This window comes from Pogona vitticeps, chromosome 3 (assembly GCF_051106095.1).
Source record: "Pogona vitticeps strain Pit_001003342236 chromosome 3, PviZW2.1, whole genome shotgun sequence".
Lineage (NCBI taxonomy): Eukaryota > Metazoa > Chordata > Lepidosauria > Squamata > Agamidae > Pogona > Pogona vitticeps.
Window position 1 is genome coordinate 186,773,443 of NC_135785.1, and position 24,689 is coordinate 186,798,131.

The following is a 24,689-nucleotide window of genomic DNA, read 5'->3' on the forward strand; positions in this document are numbered from 1 at the left end:
CATTCATTTATATTTTGAGCTTTCACATTTTAATACCGGGGGGGGGGGCACATTTTCCTATGAGATACACCTACTCTGATTATCCTCCCCCTCCCACTTTCATACTCTCTCACATGCATCTTTCTGAACAAGTGCTTGGTAATCTGGAGAGCAGTTTAGAGAGAGAGCATTCAATTGCCTTCCTATGCATCACCCTTTTATTTTAAAAAATTGAATAACTGAACAGAAGAATCTATCATAGAAGAAACTAGACAAAATGGGGCAGAAAGCAAAATGTAAACTTCTTCCACAATCAAAATAAGGAGTTCTTCACAGTACAGCTAGATGTATAATCTGACACTTCACTCCTGAACTACAGATAGACTACAGTTAGAGAGTGTTTATAAATTAAATTGAATCTGTTTTTTTCATCCGTTAAAGTCACTGGTGACCTATGCTTTATTCCACCAGAGAGGTTACATGCAGGAACCACTACTTCATATATTAGGCTGTTCTTCAGAAGAAATTATATATGTTTGATAACACATTAACAGCTTTATGTGAAGAAAAACTACTGCTACTTCTATAATAGAAAATTCAGATGCCACTAGGAAACAACAGACACTAAAAAGCTGTCACCTGGTGTTAGACAAGACTGCTATTTGAACCATGTTTCATGTCTTTTTAATTAAGCCATCATAAACAACTTTATTTAGGTACATAGTTTGTTAACTATACATGACCAGCATACTGCATTATTACATGGCACCAGCTTTTTTTTTAAACTAAGAAACAATGTAGTATCTTGTATTCATGCCCTTTAAAATCAAAATACTTTCAGAAGTTAATACATGCACAAATGTATCTTGTCTAATGATGAGAAAGATTAATTTACAGCCCGACTCAAAGCAATCTAGCCTAAGGGTGACTGGAATTAATGAGCACAGTTTAACAGAAATTGTGCCACTTGCATTAGAGACAAAGCCCAAGAGCCAGTGGGATGCAGATGCAAAGCCATACTGAGCCATGAAGCTCACTGCCAGTCTGAGGCTGCTGGCATTCTCTCAGCTCCCTCTGCTAATCTGATGCTGCCACAAAGATAAAATGACATTTTTTTCACTTGGTTCCCTGTTAAGATCCTTCTAGGAGAGGCTTGATAAACATGTTTTAAAGATGCACGGATATAAAGGCCTTGCTCCACACTAGAAATCACTCAAGCAACAGGCAGAAGTGGGAGCCGAAGTTAGGAAAGTGCACAAATCAATAATAAAGCATGTGTTTCACATAGGTCTAAAGTTCAATTTCCAGTACTTTCACAACTTAAATAAAACACATATCCTTTTTTTAAAAGTTTGTTGTTAAATATTTCTGCATATTATCAGCCTGTTTCTTGTATCTTAGCATTAGTAGAAACTTTGTCAGAAATAAAATATCCAGTACCAGCCTCTCATGTCTTCTGAATTTTTCCAACTAAGTATTGTGCTATAGTGCTGTTGGAGTGAATACTTGTTTATTCAATATGATTTAAAAAAATTCTTTTAAACAGTATAAGCTTCAAGCAATTTCTCATCTCTAAACTTCTGTTGTAGAGAGATCAAGAAGCCATATGCCACACACAACAAAGAAGGCAGACTCTGAATTAATTACCTTTAGTCTCTGATTTACAAATGATAAAATCCATAGTAATATCACAGTTCCCATCATTTGATATGAAATACTCAGAAGGCTCACAATGTAAGAATTTTAGTATCTAATAGCACCACCAGCTTTGAAACTAAGTATCTCTTGGGTAATCCAACTGTGGTATACACAGGTAATTGAAAATAAATGTGGCTCAATCACTTCAGCTTCTGAAGTGATTGTTTCTGTTTTTTTAAAAAAACCTCACCACAAAATAGCAGAATTCGGCTTTCATATGGAAATTATTATAACCAGTAAGTTCATTAATAGCAAAATTCTTCATTAAAACAGAGAATGCAAGACACTTAAATAGACATGAACTCAGTCTGAACCTTGAAATACATATAAGCCTATGTTAGTCCTCAGTGAAATATTTGGATGTGTCTCTCTCACTCCAACTAGAAATGCTAATTTCATAGGTCTGTTCACTTTCAGATGGATTTTTCAGAACTCTTACTGATATGCTCCAGTTCAGAATAAAGAAAAGCCTTTATCCAACTGCACCTCAACATGGAGTGGTGGGGAAGTCTTGGACAGCAGAACGTGCACTTTGAGGGTCAGAGGACCTCAGGTTCTGGGCTTATCCTTTGGCAATATTCAGCTGGAGCCGCTCCACCCTGCATTTCAGGCATGAATTCAGCTTCACCTCTTGTGCCTTTCTGGATTGGAAAGTTATGGGGCAGGAATAGTATTGACTCTCCCATGTGTACTACTCATGTTGGAAACCAGATTCACTGATCCCATACCCTCCTAGATAAGGGTGTGGGTGCGAGTGAAGCACTGGGAATCCTCCCTGCAGTAGAAGGAGAAGCAGAAGCTGAGAGGAGGCACACAGAAGGACCATGGCCTACATATGGATTTTCCAGAGGCTCCCCTTTCTTTAATATCTTATATTCATCCCTTTTAAAACCGTTTCTTGTCATAAAATATGGAATTTAAAATTAAAATAAAATAGATGAAACATTTTTTGTCATCTGAGAATAGGCTAAGTGGGCCAGATCTAAGCTTCCCTCCCAGAAATGAAAGGGATTTTTTTCCCCAGTGGGGCTCCTATTCCAACCCACAGTCCCCAGTGCTGCCCAGACCAATGCCACTCTGCAGCAGTTTTTCAGGAGGCATCGGGTGGAAGAGAATTAGTGAAAATCACCTCTTCCTTCTTCCTGTGAGAACTCTGGACCCAGCCCTTATGTAGAAATACAAAAGTTGCATATTTATTTTTATGAGCAAAGAAACCTTTTAAAATGGTTAATTAACAAGAGAAGAGTCCAGGTCTTTCAAATTAATAAATAACTTACATTTGGTGCCACCCAGTGTTTACCTTCAGCATTATCACTACCTTATACAGAATAGCTATTCAAACATACACAATATTTTTAAATTTTATTTTCTCTCCACTATGGCAAATTCATCTGTGAAAAAGAGAAAATTCAATATCAAAACCAGTATAAAAATAATATGCAACTAAAACTTAGAAAGCAGATTCAGCTATTATGAATTTTAATGAAGAGCTCTGTTCTGTCAATTATCAATATCTTATAAGTTGACTTTGACTTTCTAGGACACTATGAAAAGACACTTCACTGGCAGATTGTGCACTAATATGAACTGGTATGTAATCCAAATCCATGATAATTATACAACAGTAGGGTTTTTATTTCAAAAATCAGGCTTAGTGAGGTTTAATGGTGAAAACAGATGAAGCAAATGTGGGAGTTTATATTAGGTGTATTTACACACAGATGTAAAGTCTATGGTAAAGAGATAAAAATAGTTGTAATTTATCTAACCTTTGTGAGTCCAACATTATCTGTTTTTAAAGAAATATAAATACTTAAACATTGGGAAGAGATTGGTTTTCTGTAACTACAAATGTTGCGCAGTTTCAGTCTTCTTAAAGACAGGGACTTGAAAACAAATCTTGAAGTGGGAAGCTGGAATGTATACCTCTCTGATCCATTTAGATCTGTAAGCAAAAGAAAAAATATGTAAAAATTACATGAAGCAAACTAATATACAAAATAGTACAGTGGTGCCTCGCTTGACGAGGATAATCCTTTCCTGTGAAATCGCTGTAAAGCAAAATCCTTGTCAAGCGAAATAAAAAAAGCCCACTGAAATGCATTGAAAACCGGTTCAATGCATTCCAATGGGCGAAATACCTCAGCATCCAGCGAAGATCCTCCATAGGGCGGCCATTTTCTGATGCCTGTGCAGCGAAAAATCCGTCCTGAACACAGCGGGGAGCCATTTTGAACAGCCGGCCGCCATTTTGAAAACCCGACAATTAGCTGTTTGGATTGTCGTAATGCGCAGAATCGGTTCCCGAAGCAGAGAACCGATCGTCGCAAAGCAGATTTTGCCCATTAAATAATCGTTTTGCGATTGCAATAGCGATCGCAAAAACATCGTCGTGAAGTGGATTCGTCGTCAAGTGGGTAATCGTTAAGCGGGGCACTACTGTATAGCATATTGAAGATAAATACTAAATATATTCAAACTATCATAATCCATGATAAACTTGTTATTTCTCTGAAACATTCTTCTCAGCATGCCCTGCAAGCAACCTCTTGCACCCTCTTTTCGCATCCCCCCAAGTCCAACCTCATCCAAGAAACAAAAGGGTTGTAATGTGAAGAATCACATTCCAATCACAATAAATATTTAGGGGATTTCCAGATACTTCTGATTTGGGGGGAGGAGGGTGATGTGCACCCTCAGTATATGACAATCCCCAGACTCTGAGGCTGTCGACTAGTACATTTATAATGTATAAAATCATGACTTGACAATTAACTTCATCTTAACAGTAGCATAAGACCTTCTAACACATTTCTGCATGTCTAAGAAAAACAAAAAGTCTACAACTACAACAGCATCAATTTTCAGGAATTCAGACCTAAATCCCTAATATCAAAAGCATAAAGTCATATACACTCTCACAGAAAATGTGCATTTTGTGAACTGTCAGGTCCAAAGCTGTCTTCAAATAAGCTACTGAGCAAGTGACATGCTTGGTCCTCCATAAAACCACTTTTTAACATTCCAAGTTGTCCTCTTACCCTAGCAAGAATATGTATAGGCTAGATTACCAGAGTCCAACAATCTTTCTTATCCAATCACCATAACAATAGGTCAGCCAGGCTCTGACAAGGGGCACAACACTGAGATTTTCTCCCAGCTGCAAGAAGGAAGGACAATCTGTACTAAAGGTGAGTGGAAGGTGTGAAGGTTCGTTTTCTGGGGCTGTCGGTACCTCCAATAAAGGACGAGACGGTGTTAACAAATCCAACGGTTCCATGTTTATTGCTACATCAACATTGAGGCGAGGGGGGTTCAAAAAGGGATTCAAAGATTCTTGTAACTCCACGCTGGGTTTCAAAGGTGTCCACAAACTGTTTATAAACGGATTAGTGTTCTCCAAGTTCCATGGTCCTGTTAAAGGCTTCACAGCACCAGGAATGGGGTTCAGTTCTTCTTCTTCTAACGTAATTAGGGGAAGGGTTTCCTCATCCCTGCTCCAGTCCCCCCAAGACGACCCTTCTCCATCGTTGGCCAGCCAGGGCCCGGGAAACCCCCCAGCTTCTGTAACTCTGCGATATGCCATGCCTTTTTCCTCTCCAACTCATGGGCCACGGCTTCTCGCTCTTCCCTCAGCTTCTGCCTCCACTCTTTGGTCTCTGTCTCTCCCCAATAAGAGGGACGAGGTTTGAGACCTAGCTGTCGTCTCTTCTCAGCCTCCTCGTGGGAGACCCGCACCTGTTCCCACTTGTGGGTCCACGGATCCTCCATCCAGATCCATTCCCAACCGCCTGGTATCTCTTCCCTCTTCTCCCTTATATCAGCTACCGCCGCTTCAATCTCCTCCCCCCTCCTTCCCGCCAAAGTTCCCCCGGGTCTAGGGGTAAGGCTTGACTCTTTCATGACTGATACCAGGTCACTGGTATCTACCCCTTTATTCTTCATAGGGGGTTCAGAGGTTTCTTTACCCCAATCAGGGGTCTCCACTCCCTTCTCTTCCCGACGCGGTGGTGTAGGAGGTGGGGATGTTTGGGTGTGTTCGGCCCTCGACGGGAGCGACGGCACTCCTTGGGGGCCTCACAGAAGGCTATGATCTGTTGCCATTTTGTAATCAATGGGTCCAAACAAAGTACCAAATAAATTTCCACTACCCTTCCCCTTCCCTGGGAAAGTAGTGGAGGTGGTGAGAGGAGCTAAACTGCATCAGCTTGTCTCTGAGCCTGTCTTGATGCTATAATTCTTACCAGCCAGAGAATACTACGGCCATACATCAGCTACCCTTGTTCCAAGAGAGTGAAAGAGATGGGTCAGCTTGTCAATGACTTGAACTAGCCCTGCACTTCAAAGATGCAATACTAGGGTAGCTTTGGGAGCACAGAGGGGTCTAGGCAACTGCAAAAGTTTGACTTGTCATTCAAAATAAGCCAAACATAGTGTATGGTATTTATTTACCACACTTTTCCATGTATACGACCCCCTAATTTTGACCCTTGCTGGAGGAGGAGGAGCAGTCAATGGGCAACCGCGAGGGGCAGCCCAGCGCGGCTGCTCCTCTGCCTCCGTCTCCTGCTGCTGCTGCCTCCACCACCTGATCACCTCCTCCAGTGCGACGGCCAGAGTTAACTTCCAGCTCATGTCACTGCCTTGTCCCCGCCTGAAGGATGCCTGCAAGTGGCACTGGAGGAGGCGATCTGGCGGCAGCAGTCAATGGGCAGCAGTGAGAGGCGGCTGAGCACGGCTGCTCCTTTGCCTCCACTTCCTTCCGTGTATAAAACAACCCTCAATTTTTCCTAAATTTATTTTAGGAAAAAGTGTTGTTTTATACATGGAAAAATATGGCATTTGATTTCATCCTGCCTTTCTCCCCTAGTGGGGAACCAGCCTCTTCCTAAAGAGATATTTTCAGCTGCTGGTGGAAGGAAAGGAGGGAAGGGGACAAGCACACATCCCAACGGAGAGAGTTCCATAATGTAGAAGCAGGTACAGAAAAAGCCCTCTCTCAGGTCCTCACCAGATAACAGGATCAAGAGAAAATACTCCCTTGGGGATCTTAATCCACATGGAGGTTCATACAGGGAGATAATAACTTTCATATAAGACTGGACTTAAGCCATATAACCATATTATGAAGTTTAGAAGTCCATCCTATGTGGAATGAAAGAAAACCATCCAAAATAAGTTGCTATAGCAGGAGTAAGTATGTTTTGGCAAGTTTAGAGGCCCATTTTAACATTCCCTCATCCAACAAGTGCTATGTTCAAGATTTTGATTTTTTAAAAAAAAATTCCTCCAATTGGAAGTGACCAGAAGTTCCTTTAGTAATTTCACTTCCAGTGAAGGAAACACAGTTCTGGTTTTGAAAAGAATAGAAAAGAAGTTCGCACTATAAAAGAACCTGGCTCCTTGCTTTAGAGAACTGCCATTTTTAAAGTATCAATTCTCCTTTCTGACCCTTTTGAAGGTGAGTGCAAGAGGTAGAAAAACAAACAGGAAGGCCACATGTGGCCTCAAAGACCAGGTGTTGCCTCTCCTGATGCTATTCTTCATAATGGCATAAGGAGACCATGACAGCATGAACTTACTCGGCAGAAAGGATCCTTTCCAGGACCTTGGGCCATTTTACTACAATCCTGCTGAGGAACTCTTGGCCACTAAGCTAAGATAAAACAACAGAGATATGTGGCCAAGTTTCATTTGGTATAGGTTTCATGTACTGCAGCCACAGGCAAGCTGAAATTATATGCTAAATAGAACTTCTTTGCTTTCAAGGTGCCACAAGACTGTGTTGCTTTTGCTGCAACAGATTAGAGACACATCTACAGTATGTCTTACACAGTTTGTGTGTCCATGGGCATGCCACACTACTTTAGAATTGGAGACTGTAAAATTTTAGCACCTTTCCCTGTCCCCTTGTAACAATGAGGTGAATGTATTGCTAGGTACTTACATCATCAATGTCTTCATCATCGTCGCCAATATCATCAAACTGGATTTCATCATCATCACCAGGCCCAAATGTATCAGTTTCATTAATTTTGGCTAAATAAGATTAAAGCAAATTTAAGAATACATTTTAGCAATTGTTTTGCTGTGTTGTTTCCCCCATTCCTCCTTTATTCACAATGAGTTTCTCATTTGTTCTGAGAAATTCCTACCATGTTCTGGAAGTTCTCCATATGCCTTCAGACTTCTAGCTTCATCTGCATTGTACTTTAGAATTACATCAGCCTTGTTATCCTAAAAAACATCAACAATGGTAAACATACTGCAGAAAAAATGTGTGTTCTTTTAAGTTCTTTTCTTGGACATTTTAAATACATTTGTATCAAGCTCTATATCCTGAAATGGCAATTTCCTGACATTTTAGATACCATTTATTCCAACAGGCTTTTGCCAACAAAGATTTACTTAACTATTTACATGTTCTCCTCAAGTAGTATATTATTAAAAGATATGAAATGGATAGGGCTTGAAAAATCCACTCGTCCATGATGAGTGAAAAAATGCTGCTTAACAAGCCAGAGCTCCCTCTGTCCCTCCCTCTCTCCTTCCTTGCCTCCTTAACCTCAGTCCATCTCTCTCTCTCTCTGATCCTGCAGTCCTCCCCTCCCTCTTCCCACTACAAAAGGAAAAACTGCCCTCTTCTCGTGAGAAGAGAGTTCAAGCGGCACATAGATATATAGCTTTGCAGGAGAATGTAGTCAAATGCTAGAGAATATGGAGATACCCTGCTCCCAATTTCAACCCAAGGACCTGGCTCCTTAAGAGGTCGGGGGCTTTTGCTTTCAGTTTTATTTTTGCTAGAGACATTCAAAAGAAAGGCATTCAAAATACAAGCTTCATGACCTCACAGGCGTGCAGGTAATAAAGCAACCCAAGTCTGAGGGTATATTTATTTTGGGTTTGTACGCATTGTTATGTAGAAAGTGCCTAGTTTAAATTTAAATTTAAACATAAATAGCAAGGCTATAGTCCAATCATGCTGACTGGTGAAATTTTTGACTGACTGGTGAGACATTCTAAAATTTTTCAAGCCCTGGAAATGGAGACGGGTATGAACAAAAAAATGAAGCAGCAAATTCATAAAAAATCACTGGATTGTTGGTTCAGGTTCGTCAAAACCAACAAACCAAAGCAAACTGAGCCAACCGACGTTTTTAGCAATTTAACAAACTTCCTGGTTTGTTTGCCCCCACCCCCTTCCCATTGCCTCCCTACCTTGTGCTGCTGCCTCCTCCTCCTCCTCCTCCCATCTTCACAGACTAACACCTAGCTTCCCTTCCAGGAGCTGGGCCTGCTGTCTCTGAGCATGCTCCTGCCTATCCATTGACAGGCATGGGCATGCACAGAGAAAGCAGACTGGCTTTCATGAACCAGGCCTGCTATCTCTGCACATGAATGTGTGTGTATCTGGGGGTCCTAATTAATCAGGGAGATCAGCTGGGACCAATGTTCCCTGTAAGCCACACGGCATTGCCCATTTGCAGCTGGAACAACAATGGAGGAGGCAGCAGGACCAAGGAAGGGAGAGGACAGGGCAGAGGGAAAGGGACAGGGGACAGAGTGCCGGACTGTAAATGGGTGATCCAGGACCGTGTGGTGCTGGATCACACATCTGCACCTGAGATGACAATGGAGGAAGAGGAGTTGATAGGAACAGAGGCAACGGAATAGTGGTAAGGGGGTAGGCGAGTGGCAGAAGGGGTGGGGGTTTAATTTCCCCTCCCCCAGGCACAAACATTTTAAAAAAGCAAACTGGGTTCATTAAAAAAAAACTTAATAAAGTTTGTGGGTAACCATGAACCATGAACACCATGGACCACCATTTTTCTGGTTAGTGCCCATCTCTAATGTGAAACCACAGACATTTCCTTCTAAGGTGGCCTAAAATAATTTCAAATAAAATAGATCAACAATAGCTTTGGTGTGAGAAACCTTATGAAGGGTCTTCAGCGCCATATTTAAATGGCAGATGGAACCACAGGAATGGGTCATCTTTGTTTATTTGATGTATATGTAGTCTTCCCAAAACCTTTACTTAAGGCAGTGGCAACAAAACTAAATTAATAAGATACAGATAAAAACACAACTGAAGTAAAAGCAATTTAAACAAAGTAAGCACTCCCTTATTTAAGAGCCCATTTCTCAACAGTCAATTGCTAAAAGCTTATCTGCACAAAAATATATTTGACCAGAAGAATAAGAATAAGGAAGGGACCAGTATAGCCCTCCTTGGTAGCAAGTTCCATAGTCCAGAAGCAACAACAGAAGCCTTCTTTCATCTTCCCATTAGGTGCCTTTTAAAGTTGTAGGTCTTCAAAGAAAAGGCTCTCACCCAAAGATTTCAAGCTCAGATAGGCTTGTATGTGTGAATACAGTCCTTTAGACCAGGGAGATAACAGCTGTAAACCTTACAAATTGGGATATTTTTCCCACCAACTACAGCTAAACTCTATACCCATCTATTCAAAAGTAAGCAGCTTCCCACCTCTGGTATTGCACAAAAGGGACTGGGTTATATTCCAAGAGGGTTGCTGTGCATGTATTTGCAATCTCACCTCCACCATCTCGCATACTGCCCCTCCCATCACTTTCTACTAGCACTGAGAACATGAGCTCCTGCAGACTCTCAAAATACAGTACTGTTGCTTAGGATTTATTTATTTATCTATCTATCTATTTATTTGATTTGATTTGTACCCCGCCTATCTGGACTACCAGACCACTCTAGGCAGCTAGTATGAAACTAGTTAGACCAAAATGTGGTAATTTACTAATCTGACATATTCGTATCCCATAACCACCTGTTCTCCTCCTCATTTAACATCAGCTTGTTGGAAAGTGACTAGTATGGGCAGTAGGAAGTCTACTATCCTTTTTATCTTCCCAGTGCTGCTCCTGTCACCTATTCCTCAGCCCTGCCTTCTTCAAAAGTCAAACTGGCACATGTGCTGAAGTCTGTGGCACATAAGCAGCTAGATAATATATGCCAGTGCTTGATCTGAAGCTGAACCCAAGCAAGTACAGGACTGAAAGGGGGAATTAAGGGAATTTGACTCATTAGTGAGAGACCAATGGTTTAGGGATCCTTCCACACCTTCAGTAGTGTAACTCCTCATTGAAGCCAGCACAGCTGTTTTTCCATCATGTGCTCTGGGGCTAAGACAGCCCTTGCCTGAAGTTACGGACATCTTCCAAAATAGAATTTATCTGGACAGGAGCAGTTACAATAATCATTCCTATCTTGCATTGTCTTTTTAGATGCAGGATGCAGATACAGTGCTTCTTTTGAAATGCAATGCTATCAAAATGCTGTCTATACATATCGTTGTCCCCTCTCTTACATCTACAGTATTGACTTAAGGGATTAAGGAATCTTTCTCCCTTGGCATGGCTAGTTTTATATAGTGGCAAAAAGTATTGTGCAACTTTACATCACAGAAGAAGGATGACATCATCAACCACAGCTGCTTCAGAGCAATAAAAACCTTTCTAGAGCTCCCCCACCACTGGTTTCAGGGAACTCCAGGGATTCCCTTTGCCCCAAGGCAGTCTTTGGGAGCCACAGAACAGCAGGTGGAATGATTTGAAACTAGAAAATTCTTACCACCAGTACAGGAGACAATTAAATTCACATCACCTAAGGTGGAATTTGAAACCTACACCCTCTTGAGATGGCAGTCTTCATTTTGAAACATGCTCTAAAAAAAGAAGCCTGCACTACAGGCCTGGGGCTATGATTTTTTTAACTTCGTTTTTTCTACACAACACACAGAGACTTCTGATGTCTTTCCTGATGAAAACCTGCATGCGTTGAAAGCTAGCTTCTGTATATGATTTTTAGTGGTCTAATATGAGGGGGTGCTGATAAGTATTGAGCCTTACCCAGAAGAAATTGAGCTAGGAAGCTATAAATTGCAGGGTGTGTTGGCCAATTTATCTATATTCAATGGTGAAAAAAATCAACTACCTATGATTTTAATTTAACTTTCATTTTCCAGTCCAAAGTAAACATGGTAGCACCTCCAGGAAAGTTCAATGTGGAAAAGCATAGGACCATAATCAAGTTCCTGTTTCTCCAAGGGAAAGGTGCAAAGCAGATCCATGATGAAATGTCACAAACTATGAGTGACAGTGGCCCTTCATATGCAACAGTTAAACGTTGGGTTGTCAATTTTCAAACTGGCCATTTCAGTGTTGAAAGTGAGAAACCCAGTGGAAGGCCTGTTTCTGTCTCTGTGCCTGCAAATGTGAAAGCCATCCATGACATGATCATGGAGGACCATCGAATATCAGCCAAAAGTATTGCTATATATAATTTTTTTATGGGAAAGGCACAATACTTATCAGCACCCCCTTGTAAAGGCATCACCTGCTTTTGTCTTTGCACTGTAACAAGACCACATTTCTTTTCTTTTTATATAGGACTAAAACCCAGAGGGACTCTAGCAAGCTTTTTATTATACTAAAATGAAAAGCAGCAGTTGAAGACATCATCCTTGTTACATGGCACAGCTCCATCCACAGGTTTTCAGCCAACATATGAAAGAGAAGGGACAAAGATATTTTCAGTTCTTTATTTTACACCCACTACACAAGGGAAAGCTTTTTATGTAAGTGAGCTAATCAGTGCTTGGCTACAATCCAGAGAAAGCAAAAAAAAGTAAAAAAAAAATAAAATTACCTGGTAGTCTCTTAAACCCACCAAAATGATATCTGACGTATTTATCCAAACCTATAATGAAAATGAAATAAAAATAAAGTTACAAACCCTACCTTCTGCTTCTAGAACCATCTAACATTAAATCAAAATTTTGACAATTTTACAATATCTTATGAATGCACAACATTACCTGAAGATTTTTAAAGTTAATGATGAATACATGTTCATAAAGCCATTTTAAAAAAGTTACATGTTTGACTCCTAAATGGAACTATGTTCGGGGGCATATTTATGTCCAGTAAGCTGCTAAAAAAATTAAGTCCTTGGCTCACCAAGCCCTGATTTTTCAATACAAAGGTTTTACATGAATAATCATGATATATTCTGGAACACGGAATCCAAAGGAAGCAAAAAGAAGGAATGCAGGAATAAGATGCCACTTTCATGTCTGAGAAGGGAAAGGTTGCTATTCAGAAGCTATAAACCTCTCCCACACAGCAGAATGGCTTTCACATACCTTTTTTCTCAATTTTCCTCTGATATGACATAATCTTTTTACGCCATCAAAACATAAAGCCTCCAGTCTGCCATTCCCTAACATTTTGATTACTTGGGCATACTCTGGAAGAGAGAATATAGCAGTTAAGCATTACAGGTTTCAGACAAGAAACAAAAGATGTGCATACAGTTACATCTTATATTTTGCTTTATCAAAGGTGTTTTGGGCTGCTGAATCAATGAGATACAGCAACACATATTTTGAACAAAGGCTCATTGAGTTACAAGTGCCTCACACCACACATACACAAAATCAGGTCAGCAAAAGTACATTTCCCAATATACAGTGAGTATATATTATGCAACAAAATAGGTAAGAAAAACCAAAGCTAAATTCATGCAAAATAGAAGCCCCTTTGGCTCTTTAACTCAGGTATGCAAGTCAGTTCTGGACAAAAGTGCTCTGTTGCAAAGGATCAAACTCTGTTTCTAGGATAAACTGGAGTTATTTTGAAACCTATCATACTGTATTTCTAGCTGTGACTTTTAAAACATGGTTAGAGTCCCAATAGCACACTGACAGTCCAATGTGTAAGGTAAAAAAATGAGTACATGTATTTGGGGATGGTTGTTGGTGGTTTTTCGGGCTGTCTGGCTGTGTTCTGGAAGTTTTTCTTTCTAATATTTCACCACTCTCAGAGGACATGTGTTAGAACTGTTCTCAGGTGTAATGTGTGGGACAGTTGAGTACTTGTAGCTGTGGGATCAGCTTTTTTGTCCTTTTCAGGAGATTGGGGATCTTTCCAGGACTTATTTGGAGATGTTCAACTATGTACTACATGTTGTTACCAATATTTTCTCAAAACTCTACCCTTAGCCCACTTCCCTTGGTTTCTTATTTCACACACTGTGATACAGTCCCTCCACTTCACTTAATGCTTTTTCCTAGTCTATACAAAAGCACTTGTTCTCATACACTGCATACTTCTCTGTACAGTGGTGCCCCAACTTACAAAAGTCCCGACTTACGACCATTTCGAGTTACGACCAGCTCCGTCTGCAAAACTGTAGTTCGACTTGCGTCCGGAGCTTCCAATTATGATCAAAAAAGGCAAGGGAAAAAAGGCGGAGAACTCAAATTTGGTAACCGTTGGTAAGCGAAGAGGCTGCTTCTTTGTAGCTCTTTCACCCCAACGGTCAGAGTGAGTGCTTCGGGAGGAGGCTTCTGGACTGCCTGGTAAGGTAAGGTGCTGCTTTCTGCTTTTTAAAAACTGTTCTGGGTGGGTTTGGGCTGGGTGGGGGTTATGTTTCTGTGCTGTGTTGTTGTTTTAGTGATTTTTTTGCAGCCCCAGCATGTTTACTTTTGGCTTTTTGTTTTGTTTTTAAACCCCAGCACCTTCAGGGCTTGCTCCATTGTTTATTTTTTGTTTTTGTTTCTTTGCAGCCCCAGCACGTTCCTATTGGGCTTGCTCCATTGTTTGTTTGTTTTTTAAGCCCCAGCGCCTTCGGGGCTTGCTCCGTTTATTTTGGGGTCTTGTTTTGTTTTAAAGCCCCACCGCCTTCAGGGCTTGCTCCATTTATTTTTGGTTTTTTTTTAAAGCGTCAGTGTCTTCTGGGCTTGCTCTGTTTATTTTTGGGTTTGTTTGTTGTTTAAAGCCCCAGCACCTTTGGGGCTTGCTCTGTTTATTTTTAGGTTTTTTGTTCGTTTGTTTTTGCAGCCCCAGCACATTCCAGTGGGGCTTGCAGTGTTTTATTTTAATTTTATTTTGGGGGGGATTGTTTTTTTCCCCCCAGCCAGAATGGATTAATCGCATTCCAATGCATTTCAATGGGAAATGGTGTTTCGACTTATGACCATTTCAAGTTATGTCCATCTTCTGGAACGGATGATGGTCGTAACTCACATTTGAGCTGGGCCTTTCCATAACCTATTAACATATTTCCAGCACCTAAACAAATGACCTTCCAAACAACACTAACTATGCAATTCAATGCATGGAATTGAAAAAGACAAAACCATAGTCTCACCTTGTCCATCTTCCTTGAACACCAGTTCTCTTTTTTCTGATTCGTTTTCATTCTTACCTCGCCTTCTATTTTTACCTCCCTTACCTGAGATATAAGTAAGCAAGAAAGGAAAGTTAACTACTGTACATGAATAAATACCAGTGTGGAAGTTATCACCGGACTAGAAAAACATCTGACAGAGTTTAAAAATATGGTGAATTCCTATCCAATTTGAAAGTTCTTTTTAAATATGTATTTACAAAATGAAACCTAACAATTAATTATACTAGTTTCTAGCTGCATAGATTTAAATAGGAAAACGAATAAACAAATCCAAATCTAAAGTAAATGAAAGCACATTACACAGTACAGTATCAAGTTCAGAAGTCAGCCATTCCAAAACTTCAAATAAAAGAATCATGTTAACCTTATTGGCTGGAATACAGTACTATTAATATTTGCATGACTTGCCCAACTGACAAGATGCCTAAATATATCTTAGTTGTGCAACTGGGCACACAACCAATATGTACCCCAGCTTCTTGTAAGTTACCACAATTAGTTGCATTATGCAAAACTTGCACAAACACAAAGAGAATGATGTGATTAATAATAATAATAGATTGTGCCATTATTTATTAGTAAATATTAATATTAATTAACAATGCCATTATTTATTAGTAAATAATAATAATAATGTATTAGTACAAGCGAGTTCATCCACTTGGAAAATCATAGAAACCGAAGGCAAACTCATAGCAGTTACAGTGCACCATAAATCTATTTAAAAGCATATTGAAGAATGAATGCAAACATCAAAGCATCCACAAATTACACAGCTGAAATACCAAATCAAAATGATTTGGTACATGAATACAGTACTAGGTTCCCTCTATTCAGCACTGGTTGGGCCTCATCTTGAGTACTGTGTCCAGTTCTGAACACCACACTTTAAGAAGGGTGCAGACAAGCTGGACCAAGTTCAGAGGAGGGCACATTTAACCTGGGGTGGGGGGAGACAGGGGAGGTATGACAGCACTGTTCAAATACTGTACTTGAAATACTGTCACACAGAGGAGGGTCAGGATCTTTTCTTGATCATCCCAGAGTACAGGGCACGTAATAATGGGCTCAAGTTACAGGAAGCCATATTTTGGTTGAATATCAGTAAAATCTTCCTAACTGTTACGGCAGTACAACAATGGAATCAATTAGCTTGGGAAGAGATGAGCACTCCAATGATGGAGGCATTTAAAAGTTGACAACTATTTGTTAGATATCGACGATTTAGATTCCTGCACTCAGCCAGGGGTTGGACTCAATGGCCTTATAGCCCCCCCCCAATTAGAACTCTATGATTCTATAAAAAGCTGACCACATAATTATTCTATTGCTCAATCCATCCTTTTGGCAAGACACCATTATTTTGCACATGTATATGCTCATATACATACATAGTATTTAAGATCTTACAGTGCCAAGTACTGTAGGCTTATGCAACAAATGGGAAAGCATTCAGGCAGACTTTTTCTTCTACACTCTAAGGCAGTGATTCCCAACCTTGGGTAACGCAGGTGTTCTTGGACTGCAGTTCCCAAAAGCCTTCACCACAGGGTGTGCTGGTCAGGATTCCTGGGAGTTGGAGTCCCAGAACTCTTGGGCTACCCAAAGTTAGTAACCACTGCTCCAAAGGAACAGGACTTTAGCTCCAAAATGTCAAAGTTTCACAGACTGTTCTTCAGTTGCTTTTTAATTAGTCCCTTGATACTGTCCTTGAGAACTTGGCCAGGGAAACAATAAAAACAAAACAGTGTAAGAATGCCACTAAACAATTAGCCACTCCAAATATCCAATTCCTTAATAAGGATGGAGAAATGTGTCACTGAAGCAAACATTTCCTCTCCCTTGATAATTTTATCTGTGTTATTTTGATAACCATCAACCTAACAGTTGGTAGCTACGGGACAACTAATAAATTCGTGGGGAAAATAAGTACTGTAGAAAAGATGAGCGGCATCTCCCTGGCATCAAATAATCTAATAATCTAATTACAGCAGTTAAATATCAAACACGCACTGCAGCTTCGTCAGAAAAAATCTAATTAACAACACAAACATTATGGCACAAAGAATCAAAGAGAACTGAGTCAGAGGAAGAAAAAAAAAGACTTAAGAAAAACCAGTTTTAAACCGCCAGGAAACTCACGGGCTCAATTTGTTGTTTCCGCAAACTTACCAGAGTTCAAATCTCTCAGTAGTTATGACAGGATTATATTAATACTGAACACAGAACTTCAGCCCAGGTATTTATCTAGAAATCTACTATCTAGAAATCTACTGAAGAGGCTGAGAAATTTGGGGGGGGGGGTGGGAAGAGGAGAAGAAGGAATAAGAGAACAGACGCGGACGCGCGACCCGACCGGGAGAGGCGACTGTGAGGCCACAAAACAAAATGAAGGGCCGGCCATGAAGCCACCCGAACAGCCAGAACAAGGGGAAGCGAGATCAACGCCTCGCCGCCAGAGTGAGTCTCGGCCCAAAGGACCGGCAGTCGATGAAGGGAGAGGAAAGGCAACCACGCTGCGTCGCGGGAAGGCCTCACCTTTATTCTTCGGCATGGCGTCGGCGGCAAAAGCGAACCAAGGAGGGGGGGGGAAAGGGCCTTCTCACGCTCTCGGCTGAGGCACGGAGGGGAGGAAAGGACGCGACGCGGTGACCAGCTTCTCGCGACGGCCGGAGAAGAGCGGCGCGAGCTCAGCCGAACCCTGCCCGGAGGAAGCGACGGAGAAAACCTTCGCCCTTTCGCCGCTCCCAGAAGGCACTTCGCTGACGCAAGTTCCGGCGGCCTTTTGGCGCTCCTCTCCGGCGCCCTCTGCCGGCCGGAGGAATTAGTTTGTGGTTGGTCCCGTTTCCTTAGTATGTACAGTATGTGTTTATCAGAAGTGTGACGTAGCAGGCCACTCTGATGTCACCCCCAACTCAGGCCTCTCAGAATGCCCACCACACCACTTCACACTCACTGCCACCTTCAAAACAAAACAGGTTTATTGAAATAACAAAATAAAATATGATAATCACAAGTAGCTAATCAAGATGTCAATCACTGTATATTATTTAATCAATCACAGACTTCTGTCACTGAATACATAGGCACGCAGGCCTCTAAACAAGCTCTTTCTCTCTCACACTCTCCTCACACCCCTTTTACTTCCAGCTCCTCCCTCTTCAGCCCCACCCTCCGTCACCCCATTGGCTGATGATTCACTGCCCAGCTGTGATGGACAGGTGAGGCTGCCTGTTACAAGAAGGTTCTCAAAAATTGCTTTCAACTGTCTCTGGAGGGTATGGACGAAAAGACCTTTGCATGCCAGTTCCAGGTCACCTCCTGCCTTCAGGAAAAGTTATGCTAAGGGACTGGGCATGTTTCATTCTCCAAAGATTTAGTCTGTGGCGGCATCTCTAGGCAAAAGGAAAATAAAACAAAAACTTGCCTGCACCTGAAAGACACGCTGCTATACTTCCACGTGACACTGTCTGAGGATGTGGACTCGATCCCTGAGAATCAAGAAGGAGAAAGTGCGAAACGAAAAATGGGAGGTCTGAAACCGCCAAGGGTAAACTTGCAGATTCAACACTTTGCACTTTCTAGGCCTGGAAAACCTGGAAAAAGAGGAGCGTGACCTCAGAGCTGAACTGAAGGAGGAATGAAACGTAGAGGGATAACACTGCGTTAATTTTAACTGGGGCTCGAAAAATCTGAGAAGTAATGGAAGAGCATTATACCACTTCAGATATGCTGGCAGGAGATTGCAATTTTGGAAACATCAGAGATTCGCTGATCAAGAGATACGAATCTAGTGTGAGGAATCCAGCACGTGGCCGAATGACAGATATTCTTGGAGAAAGCAGAAGGCATTCAAGAAGAATCTATTGCCTCACACTGTTACACTAGAAAATAACATTTCTGTCCGCTGCCCTTCCATTCAATGAGTGGAATTTAAAATAGGCCACAAGGCAGGGGGATTGTATAACTTCCCAGTTGTTGCTGAAATCCAGTTCAGCCATTCCCCATGCTAGTCACAGTTCATGGGAGTTGTAGTCCAATGCAATATTGACAAGCCCTTTTCCTCTCTCTCTCTCTCTCTCTCTCTCTCTCTCTCTCTCTCTCTATATATATATATATATATATATATATATATATATATATATATCTGGTCCGTTTGGACCAGATAGGCGGGGTATAAATCAAATAAATAAATAAATAAATATATATATAGAAAGAGAGACAGCGAGAACACCCCTGTGGCAGTGATGTAGTAGTCAGAGTGCTGGATGAGGAATATGGGAGATTTCCTACTCCCGAGCACTTGGATATGAAACTAACTTGAGTTTTCAGTCACACACTCTCCTAGTTCACAGGGATGTTGTGAGGATTAAGTAAATGGGAGGGAGAACTGTGTACTGCATCTTCAGCTCAGTGGATGAAAGGAAGGCTAAAAAAAACAAGTAATGTATAATTACCAGAAGTCCCAGCCAGTATAGTCAATTGTCAGGAAGTTAAGAAGTAGCAGTCTAACAAAATCAGGAAATTTATGTGTTTCCCCAACATATTCCCTTGCTATTTATTAAGACGTAATAATCCAGTACGTATACTTGAAGTTGCTAGCCTCATTGGATTGTCACAGAGTATTACAATATGTGCAGAAATCCCTGTTTTATGTTGCGGATCTCCCTTCTCAGTTTCTGGTTAATTCTAATTCTTTGTGCTCGGGATTCCAAAACTAGAGGAAAGGAAAATAGAGTGCATCTATGCATATGAAATGCATTAGTCTTTGTAAGGTTGAAGTTAATGTTTGCCATTCGTGTTAATGCTCAGCATATAGTCTTTGAATTAATTGAATACAGTTTTCTCCCATGCTGAACTTATGGAAAATTTGAAAAAGAACATTTCTCTCAAAACAACCAAATACCTTATGTGCATCTATTCTAGAGATAATAGATGGGTGTTTTTTGTTTTTTTTCTGTTACTGCTATAGCTCAACACTGGCTGGATAGCTCAGTGAGATAGGTATTCGGTTGGGCGTTCAATTTCCCCCTGTGCATCCCAGAAGAACCAGTCTGTGTAGCCTTGGGCAAGCTGCAGAGTCCCAGGATGCTGCCAGAAGGGAATGGCAAAGTCCTGAATACAGTGGTGCCTCGCTTAACGATTACCTCGTTAAATGATGAAATGCTATGGGGAAAAATCGCTTAACAATGATCAGTTCCCTGCTTTGGGAACCGATTTTCCGCCAGATGATTTTAAAACAGCTGATTGGCTGCTCTAAAATGGCCGCCCGCTGTACAAAATGGCTCCCTGCTGTGCTTTAGGACAGATTCCTCGCTTTACAGGCAATGGAAAATGGCCGCCCTATGGAGGATCTTCGCTGGATGCTGAGGTATTTAGCCCATTGGAACGCATTGAACCGGTTTTCAATGCATTTCAATGGGTTTTTTAAATTTTGCTTGACGAGGATTTCGCTTAACAGCAATTTCAACGGAACGGATTATCCTCATCAAGCGAGGCACCACTGTACTCTAGAAAATTCTGAAAGGGTAGCCATAAGTCAGACGACTTGACAGCACAAATTTATTTATTATTACAGTAGCTCAGATATTTTACACCCTATGAATTGAATCCGAAATTTGTTATCCATAAAGCCAGTTTAATTTTTATATATTTGACATCCTGATTTGTTGAAAAGACAGTGTGGTGTGATCCAGCCATTTCAGCATCTTTACCAAATTTAGGAATAAATATTATTTGGGCAAAAGTCCATTATTGTGGAATTTGTTCCTTTTGCAGTATAGGGAAAGAGACAGCCCAGCTTGAATCCGGTTGCTGGTTGGGGTTGCAAAATAGGATGCAGAATGAATCTCAGTAATAAAACTTTCAAAAGTAGGAGACACATCAACACAGAGAGAGAGTTGTATGGGTAACTGGCTCTCACTGAAAAATAGGCAGTTTTGTTAAATCAGGTTTCAGACAGGGTTTTGGTACAGAGACTGCCTTGGTTGCCCTGTATGATGACCTCTGCCGGGAGAGAGACTAGGGGAATGTGACCCTGTTGATACTCCTGGACCTCTCAAAGGCTTTCGACACCATCGACCATGGTGTCCTTCTGGATAGGCTGGCTGGGTTGGGAGTAGGGGGCACTGTTTTACGGTGGTTCCGCTCCTTCCTGGCTGACCGTGTCCAGAGGATGGTGCTGGGGGACAGTTGCTCTGCCCCATGGCATTTATGTCATGGGGTTCCTCAGGGCTCGATACTGTCCCCCATGCTGTTTAACATCTACATGAAACCGCTGGCAGAGGTCATCAGGAGGTTTGGGCTGAGGAGTCAGCAATATGCTGATGACACTCAGCTCTACCTCTCGTTTTCCACTAATCCAGGTGAGATGGTTTCTGTGCTCAACTTGTGTCTGGACCTGATAATGGACTGGATGAGGGTTAATAAATTGAAACAATCCAGACAAGACGGAAGTGCTGTTAGTGAGTGCTTCGCCGGACAGGTTGGAGGGCCATTTCCCTGCCTTGAATAGGGTTACACTCCCCCTAAGGGACAGAGTCTGCAGCTTGGGGGTGCTCCTGGACCCCAGTCTAACTCTGGAAGCACAGGTGGACTTGGTGGCCAGGGGTGCCTTCCTTCAGCTGCGGCCCTACCTGGACGAGTAGAGTCTCATGACAGTTACACACACACTGGTAACGCACGCACTGGTATAGATTATTGCAATGCGCTCTACGTGGGGCTGCCTTTGAAGACAGTCTGGTGATTGCAGCTGCTCCAGAATCGAGCTGCACAGCTGGTGAGTGGTACAGCCGCCAGGGAACATATCAAGCCGATTCTGATTAAATTACATTGGTTACCAGTTGCTTCCTGAGCCCAATTCAAAGTGCTTGTTTTGACATATAAAGCCCTAAAAGGCTTGGGCCCTGAATACCTGAGGGAGCGCCTCCTTCCATATGAGCCTACCCGGCAGTTAAGATCTAGCCAGGGGGCCCTTTTCAAAGAGCCGTCCCTCAAGGAGGTAAGAGGGAGGGCTTGTAGACAAAGAGCCTTTTGGGCAGCTCCAGACTATGGAATGCCCTCCCGACTGAAATTCGTCTGGCGCCGACACTGATGACATTTCGGCACCAGGTCAAAACCTTCCTGTTCCAGAAGGCTTTTAATTGAAATAATGTCAACTGTGGCTCCTGATGGCAATTTTTGGAGTATTTTAATTGCACTTTAATTGTTTTATCTTTTTATTGTACAGTGGACCCTTGACTTACAGACGGCTTGACTTACAGACTTTTTGAGTTACAGACTTCTCTGGCCGCAAAATTTAGGTTTGACTTGCAGACTGAGATTTGACTTACAGACCAGAAAAAAAACAAAATGAAACAAAAACGGCCTGTTACGGGATTAATTGGTTTTCAATGCACTGTAGGTCAATGGAGACTTGACTTACAGACTTTTTGACTTGAGAACCGCCTTCCAATACGGATTAAGTTCTCAAGTCAAGACCCCACTGTACAGTGGTGCCTCGCAAGGTGAACGCCTCGTGGGACAAAAAACCCGTGAGACGATTGGTTTTTGCGATTGCTATGGTGCCTTGCAAGACGGCGTTTTCTATGGCCGTGCTTCACAATACGGGTTTGTTTTTTTTCGATACCAGTGCCTTGCGAGATTCTTGCAATGCATTCCTATGGGAAACCGCTATTCAGAAGACTTTTTTTCACAAGACAGCACTTCTTGCAGAACGAATTAAATTTGTCTTGCAAGGCACCAGTGTATTTTTATTGCATTTTTATTGATATAAGCCGCCCAGAGACCTTTGGGTAGAGTGGGTGGCATATAAGTTAAATAAATAAATAAATAAATTTGTCACTTAGACCTTATTTTTAAGATACCTTGTTCGAAACGGGAACAAGCCAGAAAAAGGAGCAAGAAGAAGGATCAGATGCAGGTCTGGCTCCCACATAAAGCAGGAGATATTATTTCCTTAGCAGCAGAATCCACAATGAGTTGCAGCAAAACACACTTCTGGTTCTGTACCCAGCTGCATTGCCAATTAATAACAGCATTAAACATTCAACTTCCAGAACACGTAGGTTTTATGCCGACACTAGAAGTTGTATTTATGCACAATGGAAACTAATGTGCCAGTTGCACCCCTTCCTGGAGAGGTCAGAACTGGCCACGGTGATACATGCCTTAGTTACATCCCAGCTGTTTTATTGTAACATGCTGTACATGGGGCTGCCTTTGGGAAATGTGCAGAAACTTCAGCAGGTCCAAAACAATGCAGCCAGACTGCCCCCATTACAGCAGCTCCACTGTTTGCTGGTACCTTTCCGGGCACAATTCAAAGTGCTGGTTCTAATCTAAAGTCTGCTCGGGTGTTAAGATCATCAGAAGAGACCTTTTTCTTGGTTCTGTCACCTTCACAGGTGTGTTTGGTGGGGACACAGGAAGGGGCCTTCTTTGTTGCTTCTCCCAGACTTTGGAACTCCCTCCCACAGGAGACTAGTCTGGCTCCATCTGTGCTGTCCACAAGCAGAAGACAGGTTACCTGTAACCATGGTTCTCTGAGTGGTACTCTGTGAATCCACACAAATGGGTTAAACTGCGCCTGCGCAGGACTCTTTGGAATATTCTAGAGCTTAAATAACTAACCAATAAAACGTTTCCCTGTGGTGCGCATGCCCCACCTGCCTGTGGTACCTCAATTCCAAACATCCACCACTGTCATAGCTCTGAAAGTACAAAGCTCAGTCTAGATGACCCATGACGGACAGCGGGGAGGGTGGGCGGGACGTGTGGATTCACAGAGTGCCAGTCCAAGAACCATGGTCACAGGTAAGTAACCTCTCTTTCTTCTTCGTGGTCTCTGTGAATGCACACAAATGGATGACAAGTTCATATACTGGCAGGAGGGCTATCACAGTAAAACTGAAGTCAGCACAGCCCTTCCAAAACTTTGCTTCCTTTTTGGCTCTGACATCCAGTCTGTAATGTGCCACAAAGGTCGATGGTGTAGACCAAGTAGCTGATTGACAAATGTCAGAGACTCCAATGCCACAAAGCCAGGCAGTAGAGGTAGCCACAGCTCTAGTGGAATGAGCCTTCAATATATCTGGTGGAGCCTTGCCAAACAGCTCATAGGCTAAAGCATTGGCAGATTGTATCCATCTAGAAAGTGTCTAAGAATTTTTGAGGAACCGTGGAAGCAAATGAACAGTCTAGGAGATTTGTAGAAGTCCTTAGTTCTAGAAATGTAAAAGGCCAAAGCCCGACGAACATCAAGGGGATGTAGCATGCACTCAACATCGGAAGAGGGGTTAGGAAACAACGTTGGGAGGATCAAAGGCTGATTGACGTGAAAACTGGAAATCACCTTAGGGAGAAATGACAAGTCAGGATATAAGATGACCTTGCCGGGGTAAAATTGTATATATGGTGAATCAGACCGCAGTGCAGCCAACTCACTTGCTCTCCAAGCAGATGTAACTGCCACAAGAAACAAAGTCTTAACAGAAAGAAGTTTTAGAGGAGTAGAAGCCATAGGTTCAAACGGTGGGTGTGTAAGAACACGCAAAACAGTCTGAAGAGACCGAGGGATTGGAAGCCGTACAGGTGGACAAATGTTTCACAAACCCTGAAGGAACCTCTTCACAGTCGGGTGTGAGAATAAGCGAGAAGCATCTGAACCCACAGGCTGATAAGAAACAATGGCTGATATATAAACCTTCAGTGTAGAACAGGGGGTTTAAACTCAATTTACCTGGGGGCCGCTAGAGGCAGAGTCTGGGTGAGGCTGGGCCGC

General features: G+C 42.0%; 1 protein-coding gene across 2 annotated transcripts; it reads right to left on the reverse strand.

Annotated features, from left to right (window-relative positions):
- Positions 1–647: 647 nt before the first annotated feature.
- EIF1AX (eukaryotic translation initiation factor 1A X-linked) lies at positions 648–17,627 on the reverse strand. Of its 2 annotated transcripts, XM_072994297.2 has the most exons (8): positions 17,447–17,627; positions 14,867–14,950; positions 12,858–12,961; positions 12,362–12,412; positions 7,833–7,914; positions 7,625–7,716; positions 3,604–3,622; positions 648–3,068 (listed from the first exon to the last, which is right to left on the reverse strand). In XM_072994297.2, the coding sequence occupies exons 1-7, from the start codon at positions 17,460–17,462 to the stop codon at positions 3,617–3,619; spliced, it is 435 nt and encodes a 144-aa protein (XP_072850398.1). In that variant the 5' UTR covers positions 17,463–17,627; the 3' UTR covers positions 648–3,068; positions 3,604–3,616. The 2 variants fall into 2 exon arrangements, with proteins under 2 accessions (XP_072850398.1, XP_020644804.1); XM_020789145.3 differs by lacking the exon at positions 648–3,068 and having other exon boundaries at positions 3,565–3,622.
- Between the last annotated feature and the right edge of the window lie 7,062 nt (positions 17,628–24,689).

What these genes read in the sequence shown, in the direction of transcription:
- EIF1AX (XM_072994297.2), bottom strand. An exon ending in GTTCAAGGAAGATGGACAAG is followed by an intron (nt 12,962 to 14,866) that starts GTGAGACTATGG and finishes TCTCTCTTCCAG; the next exon opens with AGTATGCCCAAGTAATCAAA. An exon ending in TGGGTTTAAGAGACTACCAG is followed by an intron (nt 7,915 to 12,361) that starts GTAATTTTATTT and finishes GATGTTTTTTAG; the next exon opens with GATAACAAGGCTGATGTAAT.